We start from the raw sequence: 17652 nt of genomic DNA, 5'->3' as shown, positions 1-17652 counted from the left end.
CGCGAAAATCCTGTAGGGGTGCAAACTGTCTCTTTTGAGCGTGTGATTGCGCAGGCGTGCCAGCACCGCGGGGTGCAGTCGTTGGGGTAGTCCCTTGACCTGACTTCTTCTTCAAGTGCTGTGGACGAGGAGAGCACCAACCTCGTCACAGGGTTCTTCTCTAGCCTTTCTGGAAAGGACTTCTGCCTTACGGATAAGGACTTTGGGTGTGATCTCTTCGCGTTCACCGTATCGATACTTAGTATTGTAGACTAAGCAGAGTAATCACTGGGAAGTTGTGAGAAAGCACGGGTTTTACTAAAGCGTGACTTTAGCTTCGCTGGGTTGCGAGGGCGTTACCCTTGCTTCGCTGGTTGTATCGGTGGCAGTAGTACTAACAGTCGGCTCGCGAGGAGACTAGGACTGGAAGCACGGTTGCCGGGTTTCAACGAGGTTGAAGGTTTGCTCCGGGGAGACTTTGTAATCGCTGAGATTAGTTGATTTGAGAGAGGTCCCTGTTATGTCCTCGAATCCTAGTATATATACCTAGGTCTTCGACTGTTCCTTGCTGCAGAAGGATTATTGATTGAAGTTCTCTATTCAATCTCTGCTACTTAACTCCAATAAGGTTTCGTTTTCCTTATGGATTACGGAATGGGCGAAGCTGTAACCCAAACCCAAGTAGGCTTATTTTTGGGCCGCAGGTATCAGCCCGCTATGCTAAATCCACTAAAGGATCTTGTCAAAATTACTTTTGGGCTCAAACATTGCCCCCAGGCCCCGAAAGCAGGCCCGCGAAGATGTAACGGCTTGAAGGGGACTAGAACGATGCGCCGGTCGCTTGAGACGATGTCATTAATGAAGGTTGCGTCCTTTCATTTGCAAAACGCCTTTCTGTCTTATCGTTTCCCTCACAAAATTCCTTATTTAAACCCACGGCCGCGAGACCTGTCACATCAGAAACCCTTATAGTCTCTTAAACCCAGAAAAATCCATTTCTTCCGCTACCTCCTTCGCAGAAACCCAGAAATGGCTCCCCCAAAGAAAATAGTCATCGATCAAGAGGAAGAGTTAAACGAAAAAGTTGCCCACACTTGGGGAACCAACATCGGTGTCCGCATTCGTCTCCAAACACCTATCCATCGACCCCTGCTCCTTCGATTCTCCGACCATCAAACCAGACTGGGTCCAGCACCACAAGATGCTATTCCAGCCGATGCTATCGCTCTCTACGGCCTACCAGTCCGTCGGCCCATTCCAGTCCTCCGAAGGACTCCTGGAGATTTAAGTAGTTAGGGCGCCCAAAACCGTCGAGCCAAAATAGGGCATTGGCCGTCCTCCATTAGTGCAGCAGAAACTTCTTGGTATCGCGCAACGCGGGCGCTGGATCTGGCTCGCTGGAACGCAGCAGGTATCACGCATACTATTGACCTATGTTTCAAACTTCCTCACAGTGGCAATCGCTCACCACTCGCTGCTTTCCTTTGTTTCTGGAATACCGCCACCAACACATTTGACTTCAGATTTGGTCAAATGAGTATTACTCTGTTGGATATTCTCGCCATCACTGGCCTGCCCATCGATGGTGAAACCTATGTGCATGGTTAATTCGATTCTGTCAACTTCACCTCGACCATGGCCCAGCATGGTCGAAGCGCCCACAGCGGCTCCTACCCGCGATGGTTGGAGTATTACAGCCGGGAACACAATGCGACCAGCGGAATCGCCTTTCTGGAGTATTGGCTCTGTAAGTTCATATTCTGCACCTCTTCCTGCAAGCCCACTGGTACTTGGACTCTCCTAGCGACGGCCCTCTACAACGGCCGCAACATCGGGCTTGGGCAACCAGTGTTAGGAGCTCTCTACCACATGTTATACCAGGCCACAATGCATCCATTTGAGACTAGCATGTCTGGCCCCATTTGGATTTTGGATTTCTGGATCCAAACTTACTTTCCATTCTTCCGCCGCGATGACATCCCGCTACTCCCACCGGCCGACCAACTCTTGGGTCGGTGGTTCAGCCGCGAGGGAAGGTACTCATCCCCCCTTACTCCGAGTGTTTTTCTTACCTGTACCTCTTAAATGAGATGCCGTACTGTGACATAATTTTGGGTAGAAGATTCCCTTCTTTACTTGAATATGCACTATGCCAATAACCTCATCAGACGACAGACATGATGGTTTCTGTCGTCTGATAAAATTTAACGACAGACAATGTAAAAACTGTCGTCTGAATATAGCAACATACCATGGTAAGTTAGTTTTGAGAATTAAGTTTATTTTCAAACAACAGTTATATGTCGTCTCGTCAAAGGAGATAAATTGATTTCGTTTTGGGTCGTAGCTTATTTTTTTTTTTGTATTCAGACAACATATATCTGTCATCTTGTCAAAGGAGTAAATTGGCTTTGGATTTTGTTGAAACTATTTTTTTTTTTGGCACAACATGAAGGAATTTAGTTCCAAACTTTTAATGATTTCTCTCTCCCCGAAAAATTTATCAAATCAAAAAGAATGGTTTCGCGCTGCACGTTTTTCAGATTCTATCCAATTTTCAGATTCCCTCCTCACCCATATCGAACTCCCTCTTAGCTTGCTTATTACAACAGAACAAAAAAATAAATTGGTTTCCTCTCCTTTAACCCAAGCCCACTCAGATCTCGCCTCCTAATCTCGCAGCTATGTCTAAAGCTCGTGTCGCCGTCGACATCAACGTCCTCCGCTGCAAGGATTTTCGGGACTATGAGTCCTTCATCGTCCAATGGGGGTAAGTAAACCCTAATTCTCTAAACCCTAATCTAATCTGATTCCTTGATTTTTTTCAATCTGATTTTGAGTTGTTGTCAACTGGGGATGAAGGGGATTAGATGAGAAAGGAAAAAAGAAGAAGGAACAAGGACAACGAACAGAGGAGGAGAAAGGGAGAGAAGAAAAGAAAAGAAAAGAAAAGAAAAGAAGAAGATGGGAAGGGAGAAAGAGATAGAGATTTTGGGCTCGATGATGAGTTGGTCTTATGGAGAGTTTCTGTTCTAAAATAGGATTTTGGTCTAGGAGTTTCGGGTACTGCAACTAGGAAGATGTGAGAATTTGATCTCATGATCATGGAATTTCACCATTGAAATTCCAGATGTTGAAGAATTGAAAGAAGTTGGGCAGAACTTCTAGAGCCTTGTTTTCATTCTAGTTCTGGTCCTATTTAGGATTTGAGGTGAGTGACTTCTTTACTTTACAATTTTACTTGATTTCTATATTGCTCTATTGGTTTACGCTTTGATTTCTATAATGTTGGGTATTTGTTGTCATGTGAAGAAAGCTTGTCAACAATGCATACAGATTGAAACTTTCACATAAGGGTTTCTGTACTAGTGTAGCTGCTAAAGTCTCAAGCTCCAATGGTGCTCAACCAAGCAATGTAAAGCTCTGGAATTTTTCACCCTTGTTTTATTTTTCTTGTGATTTTCGGAGGTTCTTAGGTCCAAGATGCGAGGGAGTTGACTTGTTTGCTAATAGAGCTCGTTTGAGAGCTGTAGATAAAGATAGTGAGAGTTCTAGTGGTACAAATGCTGTTTTGGGTTCAAGTTTTGATTTTGTTAGGGTAATGGTGAAGTGTGGAGTTGTTTTAGCAGCTATGGTTTATGGGGTTTTGGTGTATGGGTCTAGGAGAGCTTTTGCTGTGGAGGGTGTGGTCAATGCAAGTTATGGGCTTGTTGACAAGTGCATATTGATGTTCAGAAATGCTTGGCCGAAGACGCTGCTGGTTCTTCATGTTTTTAAAGAGCAGGGTTTGATTTTGGCGGTGCTTTTGGGTCTCCCGGCTTTTTTCTCAATGGCAGAGACTTCGATTACCACGCTATGGCCTTGGACGGTATGAACTTTATGTGTTTTGGCCTTCTGGGTGCCTATGTTTTGATATAGTTATGTGTTTGAAGTGTATCAACTAATTAGTGAATGATAGACTGCATTAGAATCTTGGAAGAATGCGAATGATCTAAACCATTAAAATTTTGAAAGAATGTGAGTAACTAACCTATTAGAATCTTCAATTAGCACATTTGCCTCGGAATGTATGAGCTTTTACTGGTTTTGGCCTTCTGGATGCCTATATCTAAATAATGTGTTGTCTTTGGAAAGTATCATTATCCAGTGAATTTACACACTTTAGAATCTTCATAAGCATGGCAATGATCCAAACCATTGATTTGAAAGAATGAGAGTGAGCTAACCTTTCTTTCGTCATGAAGTTGAACATTTCTTTCTTATTGTAGAATTTACTTGTGTACTCAGTGTTGTCAATATTGGAGCAACTACTTTAGTTACAGAGGCTGCAACAGCGATATTTGGTGAAGCTGGTGGTGCAGCAACTAGAGTAATGATTGTATGTCTCATTTTCCCTGCTTGATACGATACATAGTTGAAGGTTTTAAAGTCTGTTTGTGACAAACTGGGTGCTGGTCAGTTTAAGTTTTAGTGGTCCTTATATCATAGATATGTTAAAGGGAAGGTATGTGTTTGACTAACATGTACTTTGAGATGTGATCTCAAGGTCATTTTAAAATTGAGCAAGGATATATTTTGTGTGAGTAAATATGCTAAGCATTACATATACATAGAAGAATGCATATACTTTTTTCCAGGTGGCACCTCCATGCAATTTAACTTTTGATTGATAATTGTAACTCTCTAGGTCTGGTTAGTTAGCGTAATTACTTATAAGCTTAGCTAAGGTATAGGAATGAAATGTTAGTGGATTTCTGAGCATTTAAATCATGTGGAACTATTGTTTGTGTAGAATCTTGACATTATTCTTTGTTTGTTTGCGCTTTTATGTCTCAAATATGTTGCTTATATGTGTCCTGCTTTTTTGTGCAAATCATATTGCTTTCTTCTGAAGTACAGAAGTACTTATTCATCTGGTGTACACCTACCCTTCTACTGCATTCTTTCTAAAACTTCCGCTCTCCTTAAGTTATTGAAAGTGTGTCACCATTTCATTCAATCCTATTGTTTATATTATATGGCAATCTTCTCCTATTGACCGTCAAGACTATTTTTACACATGGCCTTGATGTTATAGTTCTTCCAGGAATTGCTGGGTGGCTGGTAATATTTTATCATGTTTGAAGCAAAGTTAATTTTATCATGGTTAAATTCTTATTGTTCGCTTTAACCAATGTTAATGAATTTTTGTGTGTTACTTTTGTTTTGCCTGACTAAGTTTTTTCCCAAGTCAGTTTTTGTTTGCCGGTCTAACTTACCTTATTCTGTATCCAGATTCTGCTCCATTAACATTGGTGAGTATAGAGATGGCCAGAGGCATGACATGTGGTTGCCTCTTCAGAATATAAAAACAGGAAGGATCCATCTTGCAGTAACTGTGGTTGAAGATAATCCCAAGGTATTTTTGACTTCCTCTTAATTACTTATGCTCTACTAATAAGGTAATGCAATCTAAAGAATTCATAGGTCTAGTTTCTGGATAAATAAGAATTTAACCACAGGCTGATCAAGTGTGCACTCTGTCTTGGACTTGAATGTGTTACGTATATGCAGGGGGGTGATAATTGATATAAGTTGAGTAACTAATATTCTTCAAGACTACCAACTCAGTCAAGTTTATTTTACTTCTCGTTTGATATTAGCAAATCCAACTTTAATTATGTTCTTGGCTGGAAACAAGGCTGACTTGGAAGAGAAGAGAAAAGTAGGGACTGAGGTAGATACTCACTACTACCTTCCCCTATTCATTTTTTTGTTACCTCTATTCATGAAGTATAGTCAACTATACATTTGCATCTCGATTGAGTGGTCAATGAGTTTTCTGCTTGATACTATTAATCAAGCAATTTGACTATAAAAGTTTGACTTGTATTTCATGTGTTTAGCCCAATGGTAACTGAACTAATGTTGGTTGATGTTGTCACAGAAAAGTAGTCCTCACTTAGGAAGCAGAGATCTAGCAGGGCATAAATGGTTAGGAAGCAGAGATGATACGTAGTCTGTAGAAGGCAAGCAGAAAACAAATAGTGAATTCTTTGACCATTGCGCAATAGATACACTGCTGATTTCTCATGGGACAAGTACGCTCTTCATGAAGGACCTTTTGAGGAGGTTGGAGCAACGTGCTGAAACTTTTATCAATGGGGTAGATTAGTTTATGCTGCTGTTAACAAACCGTATTTCATAGTTTGAGTATGATTTTCATCATTGGGATATGTGATAATACATTGGAAGTTATATGTCTTTTTAAATAATATCAAACAATAGAAAGTTACCAACAACTATGGTTTGAAACAAGTACACACAACATAAAGATCAAAGATACTTCAAGCATCTACACATTCAAAGGACATTTAAATGTCCTTTTGTAACAAGAGAGACAATAGATAACTAATAGTGGATGTTGTTTCAATAAAGTTCACACAACAGATTTGGCAAAGAAACATGGAAATTCTACACATTCAAACGACATTTTATTGTCGTCTCGCATTAAAACAGACAATAGATTATTTGTAAAGTCTGTTGCTAGAGTTTGACAACAACATTTGACTATCGTTCTATTTCATATCTAACCACATATACTTACAATTTGTACATATTTAAGCACATTCAGACGACAGATTTTTTTTAGGTGTCTGTCGTCTGAGTAAATTTCTGACGTCGGGCTTTACCCGTCGTCTGAACATCAATCAGATATCAGCTTACTAGACGACAGATTTTTTGCATATCAGACGACGGTCATGGTTTGTCGTCTGATGAGGTTATTGGCATAGTGATGGCTTTCTTCCCGGCGATCCTCGCTACACTGATCACGCACGCTTGGCCTTTCGCCACGCGATCTCCTGCTCAGACATCAGGATCACTGCCGAGGAACTCAGCTACTAGCTTTACGCTCCTAATAATTTTGCTCGCCAATTCGGCCTTGTCCAATTGGTGCCATTCCCTCTATACGACGCCTGGAACTACAACACTTCCTAGCGCAGATTCGGGCCCCCTCTCAGACCTGTACCGGTGCAAAGTATGCTCGCGCTGGTTGATCTTCCTGATTAGGCTCAGGCCATCGACGCCGTGGACGGGACTGAAGAAGGGTACGAGACATGGTGGGAAGAGGTCTCCGTCAATTGCTGGACTCAGCAGGACGACGAACTCTTCGCAGCACTCTTTGGAGAACTGAAAAACCCCTATCCTGTCGATGTTGAAATGCTCGCTCGCTTCCCTGAGGATACGACACGATCCCAGCCTCTTCCAGTGACACAACCGACGCGAGCTCCTCGCCCGGTCCAGGTTGGTATTGTAATCCGCGAGCCCCCTCCGGAGGTAAGTATCTGAGCCTTATCTTCTGTAATTTTCCTTTTACTTTCTACTCACCCCTCGCTATATCAGGGAACTACGCCACGTTCTGGCGCTCGCACAATCCGTGCTTCCCCGGCCACTGACCAGTCTGGAAAGCAGAAGGCGGTGCTCGCAGAGCCTGAAGCTGAAGATTCTTCCTCTGACGACGATAATCCGCAAACTGTAAGAACCCTCTACTCTTAGGATTATGCCTCTCTACGAGTTAAGTCTAACTTTTTGATTTTAGCAGGTCGCAACTGCTTTGGCTCTCAAGCGCAACCGCACGGACCCTCACACTGACCCATGGGAAGACGATGAGCCACTCGCTGATCTATTGGTAAGAGATAAGAAAACCACACTAGAAATTATCCGTCTTTTAGCCCAATTCCTATAACTGTTTCACCCGCAGGTTCGTCGCCGGTCATCCGGACACGCTGGGGAAGGCTCTTCGCCTGCTGGTGAAGGAACAACTGCCCCGCAGGCTCAAAAACCTACAGTTTCTAGTAATCTCCCACCTCCCGCCAGCAACGCGAGCGATGTGCATTTGGCTTTGATTCCGGTGCAGGTCATAGACGGCAGTTCACCCGAGCTGGAAGAAGGAATAGCCCCTTCAGATTTGCCGTCTGAGGAACCGATTGCTGCACAACCCCTAATGCAGGTAGTGCTTAATCCCATTCCTGATGAAGCAAATCAAGAGCCTGCGCCGATAGCAATCCTACACGAGCCTCTGTCCGCAGAGGTACACTTTCTCTTGAACAAAAGGCCTCAGTCCTTATTTTATTTTCTGTGTACTCTAATAAGTCCTCCTTAACCACAGAATCCTGATCCCGTCGGGGAAACAACTACCGCTGCGGAGGTACCTATCGCTGATCCAGCGGACCCCATCTGTGGAAATATGGTGATCCAGGAGCCTGCCCCCCATGTCCCTGAAGTGGGAGAAGGAGCGAATGTCGAACCGGAGCCAGAAGCGGTCCCTGTTATAGAGCCTCAGGAGGCCCCTACTGCTGCTGATGCTGATGCTGATGTTCCATCGCCCGAGCCTCCTTCCAGGCTGGAAAGGCTTGTTCGCGTACTCGAAGTGACTCCTCCAAGAGTTATAGATGAAGCGAGAGATGGGTTACAGCGACTTCTGAGTCCCGAGATCCTACTACCGGGTGCGTCGGCCAGAGCTCAGGAATACTTGATGGTTCTCCGCCGCGAGCGAACTATTACTAAGGCTGAGTTCACCAAGATATATGAGCTATTACAAAACCTTCCTGAGCGGATCAATGAACGAACGACCGCGACCACACAAGCGAGGCAAGCTCAGGCCCACTATCAAGGCCTTGCACAACAGACAGAGACATCTCGCGACTTCTTGGGCGATAGAGCTATCCTTGTTAGAGACTTGCGGATTGCACAGAACCATCTTCGGACTCAAATCCAGGAACTGCAAGCCCAGTTGACTGCGGTGACGGCTCGGCTTGAGCATGAGGAGCCTCTGCTAGAGCAACCCCTAGCGGCCTTCGAAGCAATGTCCCAAAACTTAGCTCAGGCTCGTGAAGCGGCTCGACAAGCGGAGCGAGCTGCTGCCGACGCTAGTTTTCGTCTGGATGAACACTTACTTCGCCTGACCCACGCGGGCTGAAAACTTTAGGCCTCTATTACTATTAGGCCCAGTTTGTATGAATAACATTATATTTATCAAATATATTTAGCCCACTTTGCTTGGCCCAAATATACGCTCAATTTTCGAATTAATGTTTACCACTATTTCCATTGAAGTTGGTTTGACAAAATAATCTCGAAACAGAGCAGTTATCTCCTTGAAGACTGCCCCGCTTCCCACGCGTTTTCAAGTACCTTCATTTCCGAGATCTTTGCATTCAATTCCACTGATACTCTTATTGATGGCGTTGAAAGTACTTCAACCGTCCATCGTACGGTTGAGACCACTGAACTTGGCTCTATAAATATCAACACCTTGGGGAATTGATAAGCACCAGCAAGTATGGCTTTCCCAGAGATAGTTTCGCAAACCTTACTTCTCTTTCTTCACTTTCTGAGATCTTCTCCCCATAGCCTCATCCTCAGCCCCAAATTCATAAGCTTCATGGCTTAATCTCAGGTCCAGTGGCATGCCTTTGGTTTCTGAAAATCTGGATGAACTTGCCAGTCTCAGTTAAACCGAAGAACATGCCACGCTCCTAACGCGGCAGAACCCTATTCTGAGGGGTCCCTCTTCTCAGACTGTTCGCGTGGAGCAAAAGGGAGAAGGGAGGAAGGCCACTTTGAGGCCGCCTGCTCTTCTTCCGCAGTCTACCTCCGGGGCTCGATTACGAGACTTCTGTTTTTTCCCTGGAGGTAGATGTGGTTGTGAGTCGCGCTCGCTCTGGATACCAACTCCATCCCGGAGGATATTCAACTAGAAGGGTTGGGATGGATTATTTCCTTCCCTCTTCCTCTGGTACAAATGAGAGCAGCGGCGACTCAGATCGGAGGAGGATCTGGGTGAAGAGAAGAAGAGTGCCAGCGGTACGGCCCAATTTGCTTCTCGCCACCACAAGATCCAAGAACTCTTAGGAGATCTGCAATCCTTATGTTTCTTTAAGCCACTTTTGGCCTTGTAATCGTAAATGTAACTGTTTCAATTTGTACTGCTTTTGGCCGCAAAGCCACTCTATGAATGAATGTTTTTTTTTTTAGCACAAGTAAGAAACATTGTTCTAAAATAAGGCCTCATGTATAGGCCATCATGTATATTCTTAACACACATTGTCAAGGAAAAATCACAACAAAAGTTGGCCTCAAAAGAAGGCCTGGAATTAATCAAAATAAGGCCACAATAAAAGAAGGCCTCATGTTACAGATTGTATAGAGTGTTGCCCCCCTAGTATTTGTAGGCGAAGCCAACATGTGAGACGAAGGCCACAAAATAAGGCCTGAACGTAGAGATAATGCGAGCTGAGGAAAACTATGATTGCCCCCCTGTCTGGGATGAAGGTTGATCGGGTGGATCGTCGAACTCCCAAACACTAGGATAATATTTCTTCAGGAATCGCCCGTTGATGGGATTGTGATGGATTTCGCCATCCAAATCCTTGAGATGAAAAGCCCCGCGCTCCAAAATATGGTGAATAACAAAAGGTCCTTCCCAGCGAGGAGTCCACTTACCGCGACCGGTCAATTTCTCGCCAAAAGGCAAAACAGCTTTCCAAACAAGGTCTCCTTCTTTATAATTGCGGCCACGTGTCCGTTTATCATAGGCGCGGGCGATACGTTGCTTCTCCATGACCAAATTATCCAGAGCCGCTAATCGCTGCTCGCTCAAATCTTCGTGTGCTTGCCACATTGCCTGGACGTAGTCCTCTCCGATCAAATGATGTTGCTCTTGGACGTGTAAGGAATGAACGTTAATTTCCAAGGTTAATTCAGCGTCCTGACCAAACATGAGTGCATACGGTGTCGTTGCTGTGGGATTCCTCTTAGAAGTGCGATAAGCCCAAAGTGTCTCATACAAAGTATCGTGCCATTGTCGAGGGTTCTCTACCAGCATCTTCTTTAGTAGGGTAATAATTATCTTGTTGCTAGCTTCCGCTTGACCGTTGGACTGAGCATAATATGGAGTGCTGTGGATAAACTGGATGCCAAAATCGTTGACAAGTTGCCCGATAGGACCTCCCATGAACGCTGCCCCCCGGTCTGAAACGAGCACCTCAGGGATACCAAACCTGCAGAGAATGTTACGAAAAATAAACTGGCGAATGGTGGCGCCGGAGGCCTCCTTTAATGGCTCTGCTTCAACCCATTTGGTGAAGAAGTCAGTGGCGACGATGATGAACTTATGTTGGAGAGAAGAGTGGGGATGGATCATCCCAATCAAGTCCAGCGCCCAGCCTCGCGCAGGCCAAGGCTTGATGATAGGCTGCATGGGAATGTTAGGAACATGTTGGATTGGACCATGTGCTTGACAATCTTCGCATCCTTTGGCGAATGCAATATAATCCTTGAGAATGTTGGGCCAGTAATAACCATGCCGCCTTGAGAATGCTGGGCCAGTAATAACCATGCCGCCTAATAAGCCAACGCATCTTGGGTCCTGCCTGATGAGCCCCACATATCCCTGTGTGCGCTTCACGCATTAATCGTTTTGCCTCGTGGCCATAGACACACCGAAAGTCCATGCCATCTTCCCTACGGCGTCGCAACTCGTCACCCCGGAGGAAATAATTTAGAGCGAGAAAGCGAATCTTCCTGTCAGCTGTGGGGTCTGGTCGCTTTAGGTAAGCAACTAGCGGGATGCGCCAATCCACATCAATAGGTTCTAGCACCGTGACCACTGGGTCATCTGGTGGATCAGGCCGTGCGAGCCATGAAGGTAGTGTGCGACGCTCAACTTTCAGAATACGCTCGCGAACACCATACTTCAATGTAATGCCTGTGACCAGCTGAGTGAGCTCATTGGCTGCGAAATTGCGCTCTCGAGGGATATACTCCAAATCGACATCGTCAAATTGATCCAGAAGCTCAATGGCACGATTCAAATATGGCACAAGCAGCCAACTTGCACATCGATATGTGTTTTGAAGCTGGTTTATAACGAGCTGAGAATCCCTGCGGATCTGAACGTCCCTTACGCCCATCTCCAGTAAGACCTCCAACCCAATAATAAGAGCCTCGTACTTCGCCTGGTTATTCGTGCATTTGAACTCTAATTGGAAAGAATAAGAGAAACGATCGCCCGTTGGATTTTCCAGAACAATCCCTGCTCCGGCCAATGTTTCGGTTCGTGAGCCATCAAAGAACAATACCCAGGACTGCAAGGAGACTGTGGCTTGGAACCAAACTGCGTACTCTGGGATGCGCACCAAATCTGGCCGGTCGTAGTGGCTGACGCTATTTCTAACTCCTTCATCATGGGTATCTCCAAGGTAGGATGATGTGCTAGAAAATCCGCGATGGCCTGCCCTTTTACAGCTTTCTGAGGTACGTATTGTAGCGAAAATTCTGAAAGGGCCAGTACCCACTTGCCAATGCGGCCTCTCAAAATAGGCCGCGACAACATGTATTTGACTAGATCAGTTTCAGCGATGATGCAGGTAGTAAAGGATAACATGTAGTGTCGCAACTTGCACGCCGAAAAGTACAAAGTCAGACAAAGTTTCTCCATAGGGGTGTATCTTGTCTCACAATCAGTCAATGTCCGGCTGAGGTAAAATATAGCATGCTCGATACCTCCTTCATCATCCTGAGTGAGCAGGCTGCCAATGGAAGCCTCAGCTGCTGAAATGTATAACTTCAGCGGAATTCCAGCCCTAGGTGGAACCAACACTGGCGGGCTTGCTAAGTAGGTCTTGATTCTGTCGAAAGCCTCTTGATGTTTAGGCTCCCATACGAACTCAGCCTGACCCTGTAATTTCAGCAATGGGGAGAAGGGCTGGATTTTACCTGCAGAGTTAGAGATGAAACGTCTCAGAAAGTTGATCTTACCTAGCAAGCGCTGCAACTCCTTCTTCGTTCGAGGGGTGGTGGCGTTGATGACCGCGCTCGCTTTGTCTTCAGGGACTTCGATGCCTCTCTGACAAATAATGAATCCTAGAAAATCGCCTGCTTGAACTCCGAAAACGCATTTGGCTGGATTCATCTTGAGCTTGTGTTGTCGCATGCGCTCAAATACCTTTCTGAGATCGGTGATGTGCTCACCCTTCTTCTGAGACTTCACCACTACGTCATCGATGTAGACTTCTAAAATCTTCCCCAGTATGTCATGGAAGATCAGGTTCATGGCTCTCTGATACGTTGCTCCAGCATTCTTCAGTCCAAAAGGCATGACCACATATTCAAAAACGCCCTCGAAGCCGGGACAACGGAATGCGGTTTTATGTCTGTCTTCTTCTGTGACTGGAATCTGATGATACCCTGCAGTTCCGTCCATGAAAGATAACAATTCATGTCCCGCTACAGCATCTACTAACATATCCGCGACCGGCATGGGGTAGACGTCTTTGGGTGTAGCGACATTAAGGTCTCTGTAGTCAACGCAGACCCTCATCTTGCCATTCTTCTTGCGAACTGGCACGATATTAGATAGCCACTGATTGTATTTGGCTACCCTGATAACGCCTGATTTATGCATTTTTTCGCCTAAAAATCATAGGCCTCTTTTTCCACTAAGTACGATGATAGTCTTTCATACAGCGAGTGGAAGGCCTCTATCCCTCCTTCTGGAAGGTCATAATCCATTAATCATTTAAGGGTTTGGGCACAGCGTGGCCAGGCCTTTCCAAACCTTCTTTTGCGAGCATCAGCCCCCACTGTGCCAATTCAGAGGCCGTCACCCCTGTGGGGCGGCCTTTATCGTCGATACCACTGACCTGTAATGGAGTGATAGGCTCCAAATAGTACCTGGCATCTACATAGTTTGCGGAAATGGGGAATGGACGAGGATCCGCTTTAATCACCTCCGCTTTATCTGTCTTCCAGTTCCACATAACGAGCTCCTGATGAAGGGTTGACGAAACACAATAGCTCCTATGGATCCATTCTCGGCCCAGAATAGCACTGTAGGCCGCATAACAATCTGTCACAAAGAAAGCATAAACTCCCTTAGCTGGGCCAACCTTGATGCACAGGAAAAGAAGTCCCAAGGTTTTTGTTATCGTCCCTGCGAAGTTCTTGAGTGTAAGGGATGTAGACTGGATCATCTCCTTCTTGATTCCGAGCAGGTGCATGGTTCTAGTAGTGATGACATTAACAGCCGCGCCAGTGTCAACCATGATCTTGCTAACTTTGGTACCGCTCACATCTGCTGTGATATACAAAGGTCTCATGTGTTGGACCATAGCAGGTGTTGGCTTAGTGAAACTCATGAAGAACTCTATATTATGAGCCTCCCCTGTCTCAAGGAGTACAACTTCTTCCACAGGTGTCGTGACTGCCGACGTGATCTGCAATGGCTGCAAGCTATTTTCTCCAGCTTCAACGCAGTCCTGAGCTGCAACCGGTAGTGCATATCATGCGGGGAGTACGAAGACCATGTTGCAGGATATATCAGTCATATCTGTCTCCTTCGTGTCATCTTCCAGATCAAGCTTGGGTTCGTTGACATGGACGGCAGTGTTGAATTGCTTAGCCAAGCGATCGACTAACGACTCCTCCGTAAGTCCCTTTACCTCACACTGCTCGCGCTCTTGTACCACAGGTGTCTGCTCGGGTGCGTCTGGCTTTGGTTCTCCTCCTGCGCTGACCTTGGGGAAAGGGACCACTACACTCTGGACCCTTTTTGGCCTCCACTGTAAAGTCTCGGCAGTCATTTCCTTGCCCCCCAGTCTCTTGAAAACCGAGGGTTTAGCTTCTGGTTCTTCGAGAAATAACCTGCGCCTGACATGAGGTCGCCTTGTCAGCGAAGTTTCAGCTCGAGCTGGTGGAGGTACCCTTTCTTCAGTGATCCTGCAAAAAACACCGGGCTTATCTGCCCCTGTTGCTGGTTTCTGGAGGCTACGGGGAGCCATTAATGGCTTGGCAGTGAGTGCCTCCATTTCATTCTGATACTGCTCATGTGATTTGACCAATTGTGAAGGCTTGATCAGGCCCTGGTCAAGAGCCTCTAGCGCGCGCTTGGCTTCCCCAAACCTGCGCTTGGCTTCCTTTTCCTAGAAGAGCTTATCTCCCCTGCCTTCCCCCTTTCCCTGGTGTACCATTTCCCTTCCTTGATGGTATTGGTTGGAGCAGGTGGGATGTAGGGCTTGGTCAGAATATTCTTGCACTCGGTCCTGGTCATCTCCTCCTGTTTCTGATCTCTCGCGACTGCTCTCAGCTTCTTGAACAAGTTGGAATCCTTTAGGGATGGTGATGACTCTGTTTTCTCTCTTTCTCTTGGGCTGGAAGGCTGATAGTTCCGCGAGGGCGAAGCCCACTTGATCGGTGGTAGGGAACCAAAGTGAAATGTCGGCTCGACCTCCTCGTGCGACACCTGAATGCCGCACTCTTCCTTGCATCGCGAGCATAAGACCACGGGCGAGGCCTGATTTTTTGATTCAGCCTTGCCCCTTACGGGTGTCTCGCCTGCGGCGGACTTCTTCTTTTGCTCATTCGAGCCTAAGTCCAGAGTGGGTTTCCGTTGCTGCTGTTTGGTCCAGTTTACATCGGCCATGTTGATCCCAGTATCTGGAAAGGGATCCAAGTCTACTAGCGCTGCCACCGTGACTGGAGCTTCTACCTGCAAACTACCATTGTTAAGCCATACCTGAATCTGGTCTTTGAGTTTCAGGCAATCTACAGTGTTATGATTCCACAAATTATGGAACTTGCAATACTTCTTCCCTTTCAGCTGTTCTAGTCGAGGAAAAGGTCCAAAATCAGTCTTCACCATCTTCGCAGCAATCATTTCGTCGAGGATCTCATGGGCCTTGTTGGCATCATATGTATATGTTGCGAACTCAGGTTTGGTGAAGGCCACTGATTTGAGCTTAACGGGCTCCTTGGAAATTTTGAGCTGCTTCAAGGATGGATTCTTTTTCCCGGTTAACTCGTAGGCCGCTATATCATTCTCCTCTTCTTCTTCATCATCCTGGATCACCTCTTCAGTGCTATGATGGTAATAAGGGTCATAGGTCGCCGGCTGGTAGCTCAAGGCCGCTACGGTACGATGTTTCCCCGGCACATATGTCCCTCTAGAAGCATTTTTCCTTGCATCCGTCTCTCTAAGGAGATGCTCGAAGCTCCCTACCTCTGTGATGAGTTCTCCCATCGACTGAATCATGCTGCCATGCTGCTTTTTTCGTTGACGTGGTTCTAAACCTTTGACCGCCAACTTGACTAACTCTTTTTCGGGCAGGATGACGTTTAACTTGGCTTTCTAGATTTGAATGCGTTGAAGGTAGGCCACCGCTGATTCTGTAGGCTGCTGGGCCATCTGGGTGAGAGAGGCCAGGTCTACTTCAGGCTCGGTAGTTCTGAAAGTTTCACGGAAGAGCTGTTCCATTGCAGGCCAATCTGCCACAGTTCCTGGCCGAAGCTTGGAGAACCATCTGAAGGCAGCGCCTGACAGAGAAGTGCCAAAGATCCTGCATTTGAGGATATCATCGTTCTGGTACTGGCCGCATTGTACCCTGAACCTGGCCAGATGCGTCGCCGCGTCCTCAGTGTCTTCCCTTGAAAAAGTAGAAAATATGATATTCTTATAGCCCCGGGGAAAGGGTGCGAGCATGATATGTGGCGGGAAAGGTCCCTCATAGATCCCATCTGGCTGGGCCCTAGGGTTAGCCAACCTGATCATCTCCTCTACTTCATCGCGCCTTACATATTCTGGACCCGGAGGAGGGGGTGGTACTGCCACAGTCTGGCGAGCAGCTTGCCCAGGTGTTGTCTGGCTCATCGTTGCTGGTCCCCCTTCGACGTGTACCATGCGGATAGTAGCCTGCTGCTGAAGATTCATCGCTGGCTTAATCTCTTCCTTCGACAAGGCTGTTATCTTGATCGGGGTACCGGTCTGGTCGAGCCCGTAATAACTCCCTGGCAGCTCTTGATATACCATTTCTGTTCCGTCGCTGTCGTATTGAACGAACGTGGCGGGCTCAGATGAAGTTCCTGCACCCTTCGAGGCCTATTGCTTTGGTCTGGTGGCCTGTCCGCCTGACGAGGTAGGCTTTTCCTTGCTGCCACCGATAACCAACGCTTGCTCTTTACCCTCAGTGGTGTGGCGGCAACTGTAGCTGAGGAAGAGGCGGTATTATTAGCCTTCTCGCGCTGATTTGGTGGCACGTACTTGCCTGAACCGGATGGCTGGCCAAGAGAGCCAAGGATAGCATTAGAATCCCCTAAAGCTTTATTCAACACTTCTCACGCTTGGTTCAATTCAGCTCTCTGCATGGCCACTTCAGTTGCCAGGTTAGCACCGTCCTTGCAAAGACCTGCAATGTCTGACGCGGTCTGTTTGGTTTGGTTGGCGATAGCCTCCAAGATCTCTTTTTGACACCGGTCCTGCTCACTAGCGACGCTCGCAGCATGTGCCTTTACTGCACTTTCTGACTGTGCGATCTGTTGCCTAGTCTCCTCAGCATGGCGGATAATTCGCTAATCTATTTCACGTATGAGCTTATCCGTTTTTGCGGTCTCTCTGGCGAAGTCAGCGTCCATCTTCTTGCGATGGTTTTCGATATTCTCCATGATGATTGCGAACCTGACCTCGGAGGTCACTCCCTCTGGAATAGGCTTCGGAACGAAAGCCTCTCTGTCTCCACTTCCCACTGTGGTGGGGATAACAGGTTCGCTGACCTGATTGGTATTGACATTCTGGTCCTTAGTAATGGCCGGACGATCCTCCCCTTGTTCAGTTCACATGTTGGATGAACAGGTGGGGTA

The 17652-nt window shown here is 46.3% G+C and overlaps 1 protein-coding gene across 1 annotated transcript; it reads right to left on the bottom strand.

Annotated features, from left to right (window-relative positions):
- Positions 1 to 10264: 10264 nt before the first annotated feature.
- LOC112199433 lies at positions 10265 to 14132 on the bottom strand. The gene is made up of 6 exons (XM_024340453.1): positions 13911 to 14132; positions 13665 to 13790; positions 12781 to 13042; positions 12145 to 12738; positions 11323 to 12055; positions 10265 to 11021 (listed from the first exon to the last, which is right to left on the bottom strand). The coding sequence occupies exons 1-6, from the start codon at positions 14130 to 14132 to the stop codon at positions 10265 to 10267; spliced, it is 2694 nt and encodes an 897-aa protein (XP_024196221.1).
- Between the last annotated feature and the right edge of the window lie 3520 nt (positions 14133 to 17652).

The sequence above is a fragment of the Rosa chinensis genome, chromosome 4 (assembly GCF_002994745.2).
Source record: "Rosa chinensis cultivar Old Blush chromosome 4, RchiOBHm-V2, whole genome shotgun sequence".
Lineage (NCBI taxonomy): Eukaryota > Viridiplantae > Streptophyta > Magnoliopsida > Rosales > Rosaceae > Rosa > Rosa chinensis.
Note: the sequence above shows the minus strand (reverse complement) of the source record. Positions and strands in the feature narration are given on the sequence as shown.

Bases quoted from the DNA above. Each gene is read 5' to 3' on its own strand.
- LOC112199433 (XM_024340453.1), bottom strand. From the start codon at position 14,132: ATGGTCCAACACATGAGACCTTTGTATATCACAGCAGATGTGAGCGGT. The intron at 13,791-13,910 runs GTTGGCCCAGCT...ACCCTTCATCAG, and splicing joins TTCTTTTCCTGTGCATCAAG to GAGCTCGTTATGTGGAACTG. The intron at 11,022-11,322 runs GTTATTACTGGC...CATTCTCTGCAG, and splicing joins AGCATTCTCAAGGCGGCATG to GTTTGGTATCCCTGAGGTGC.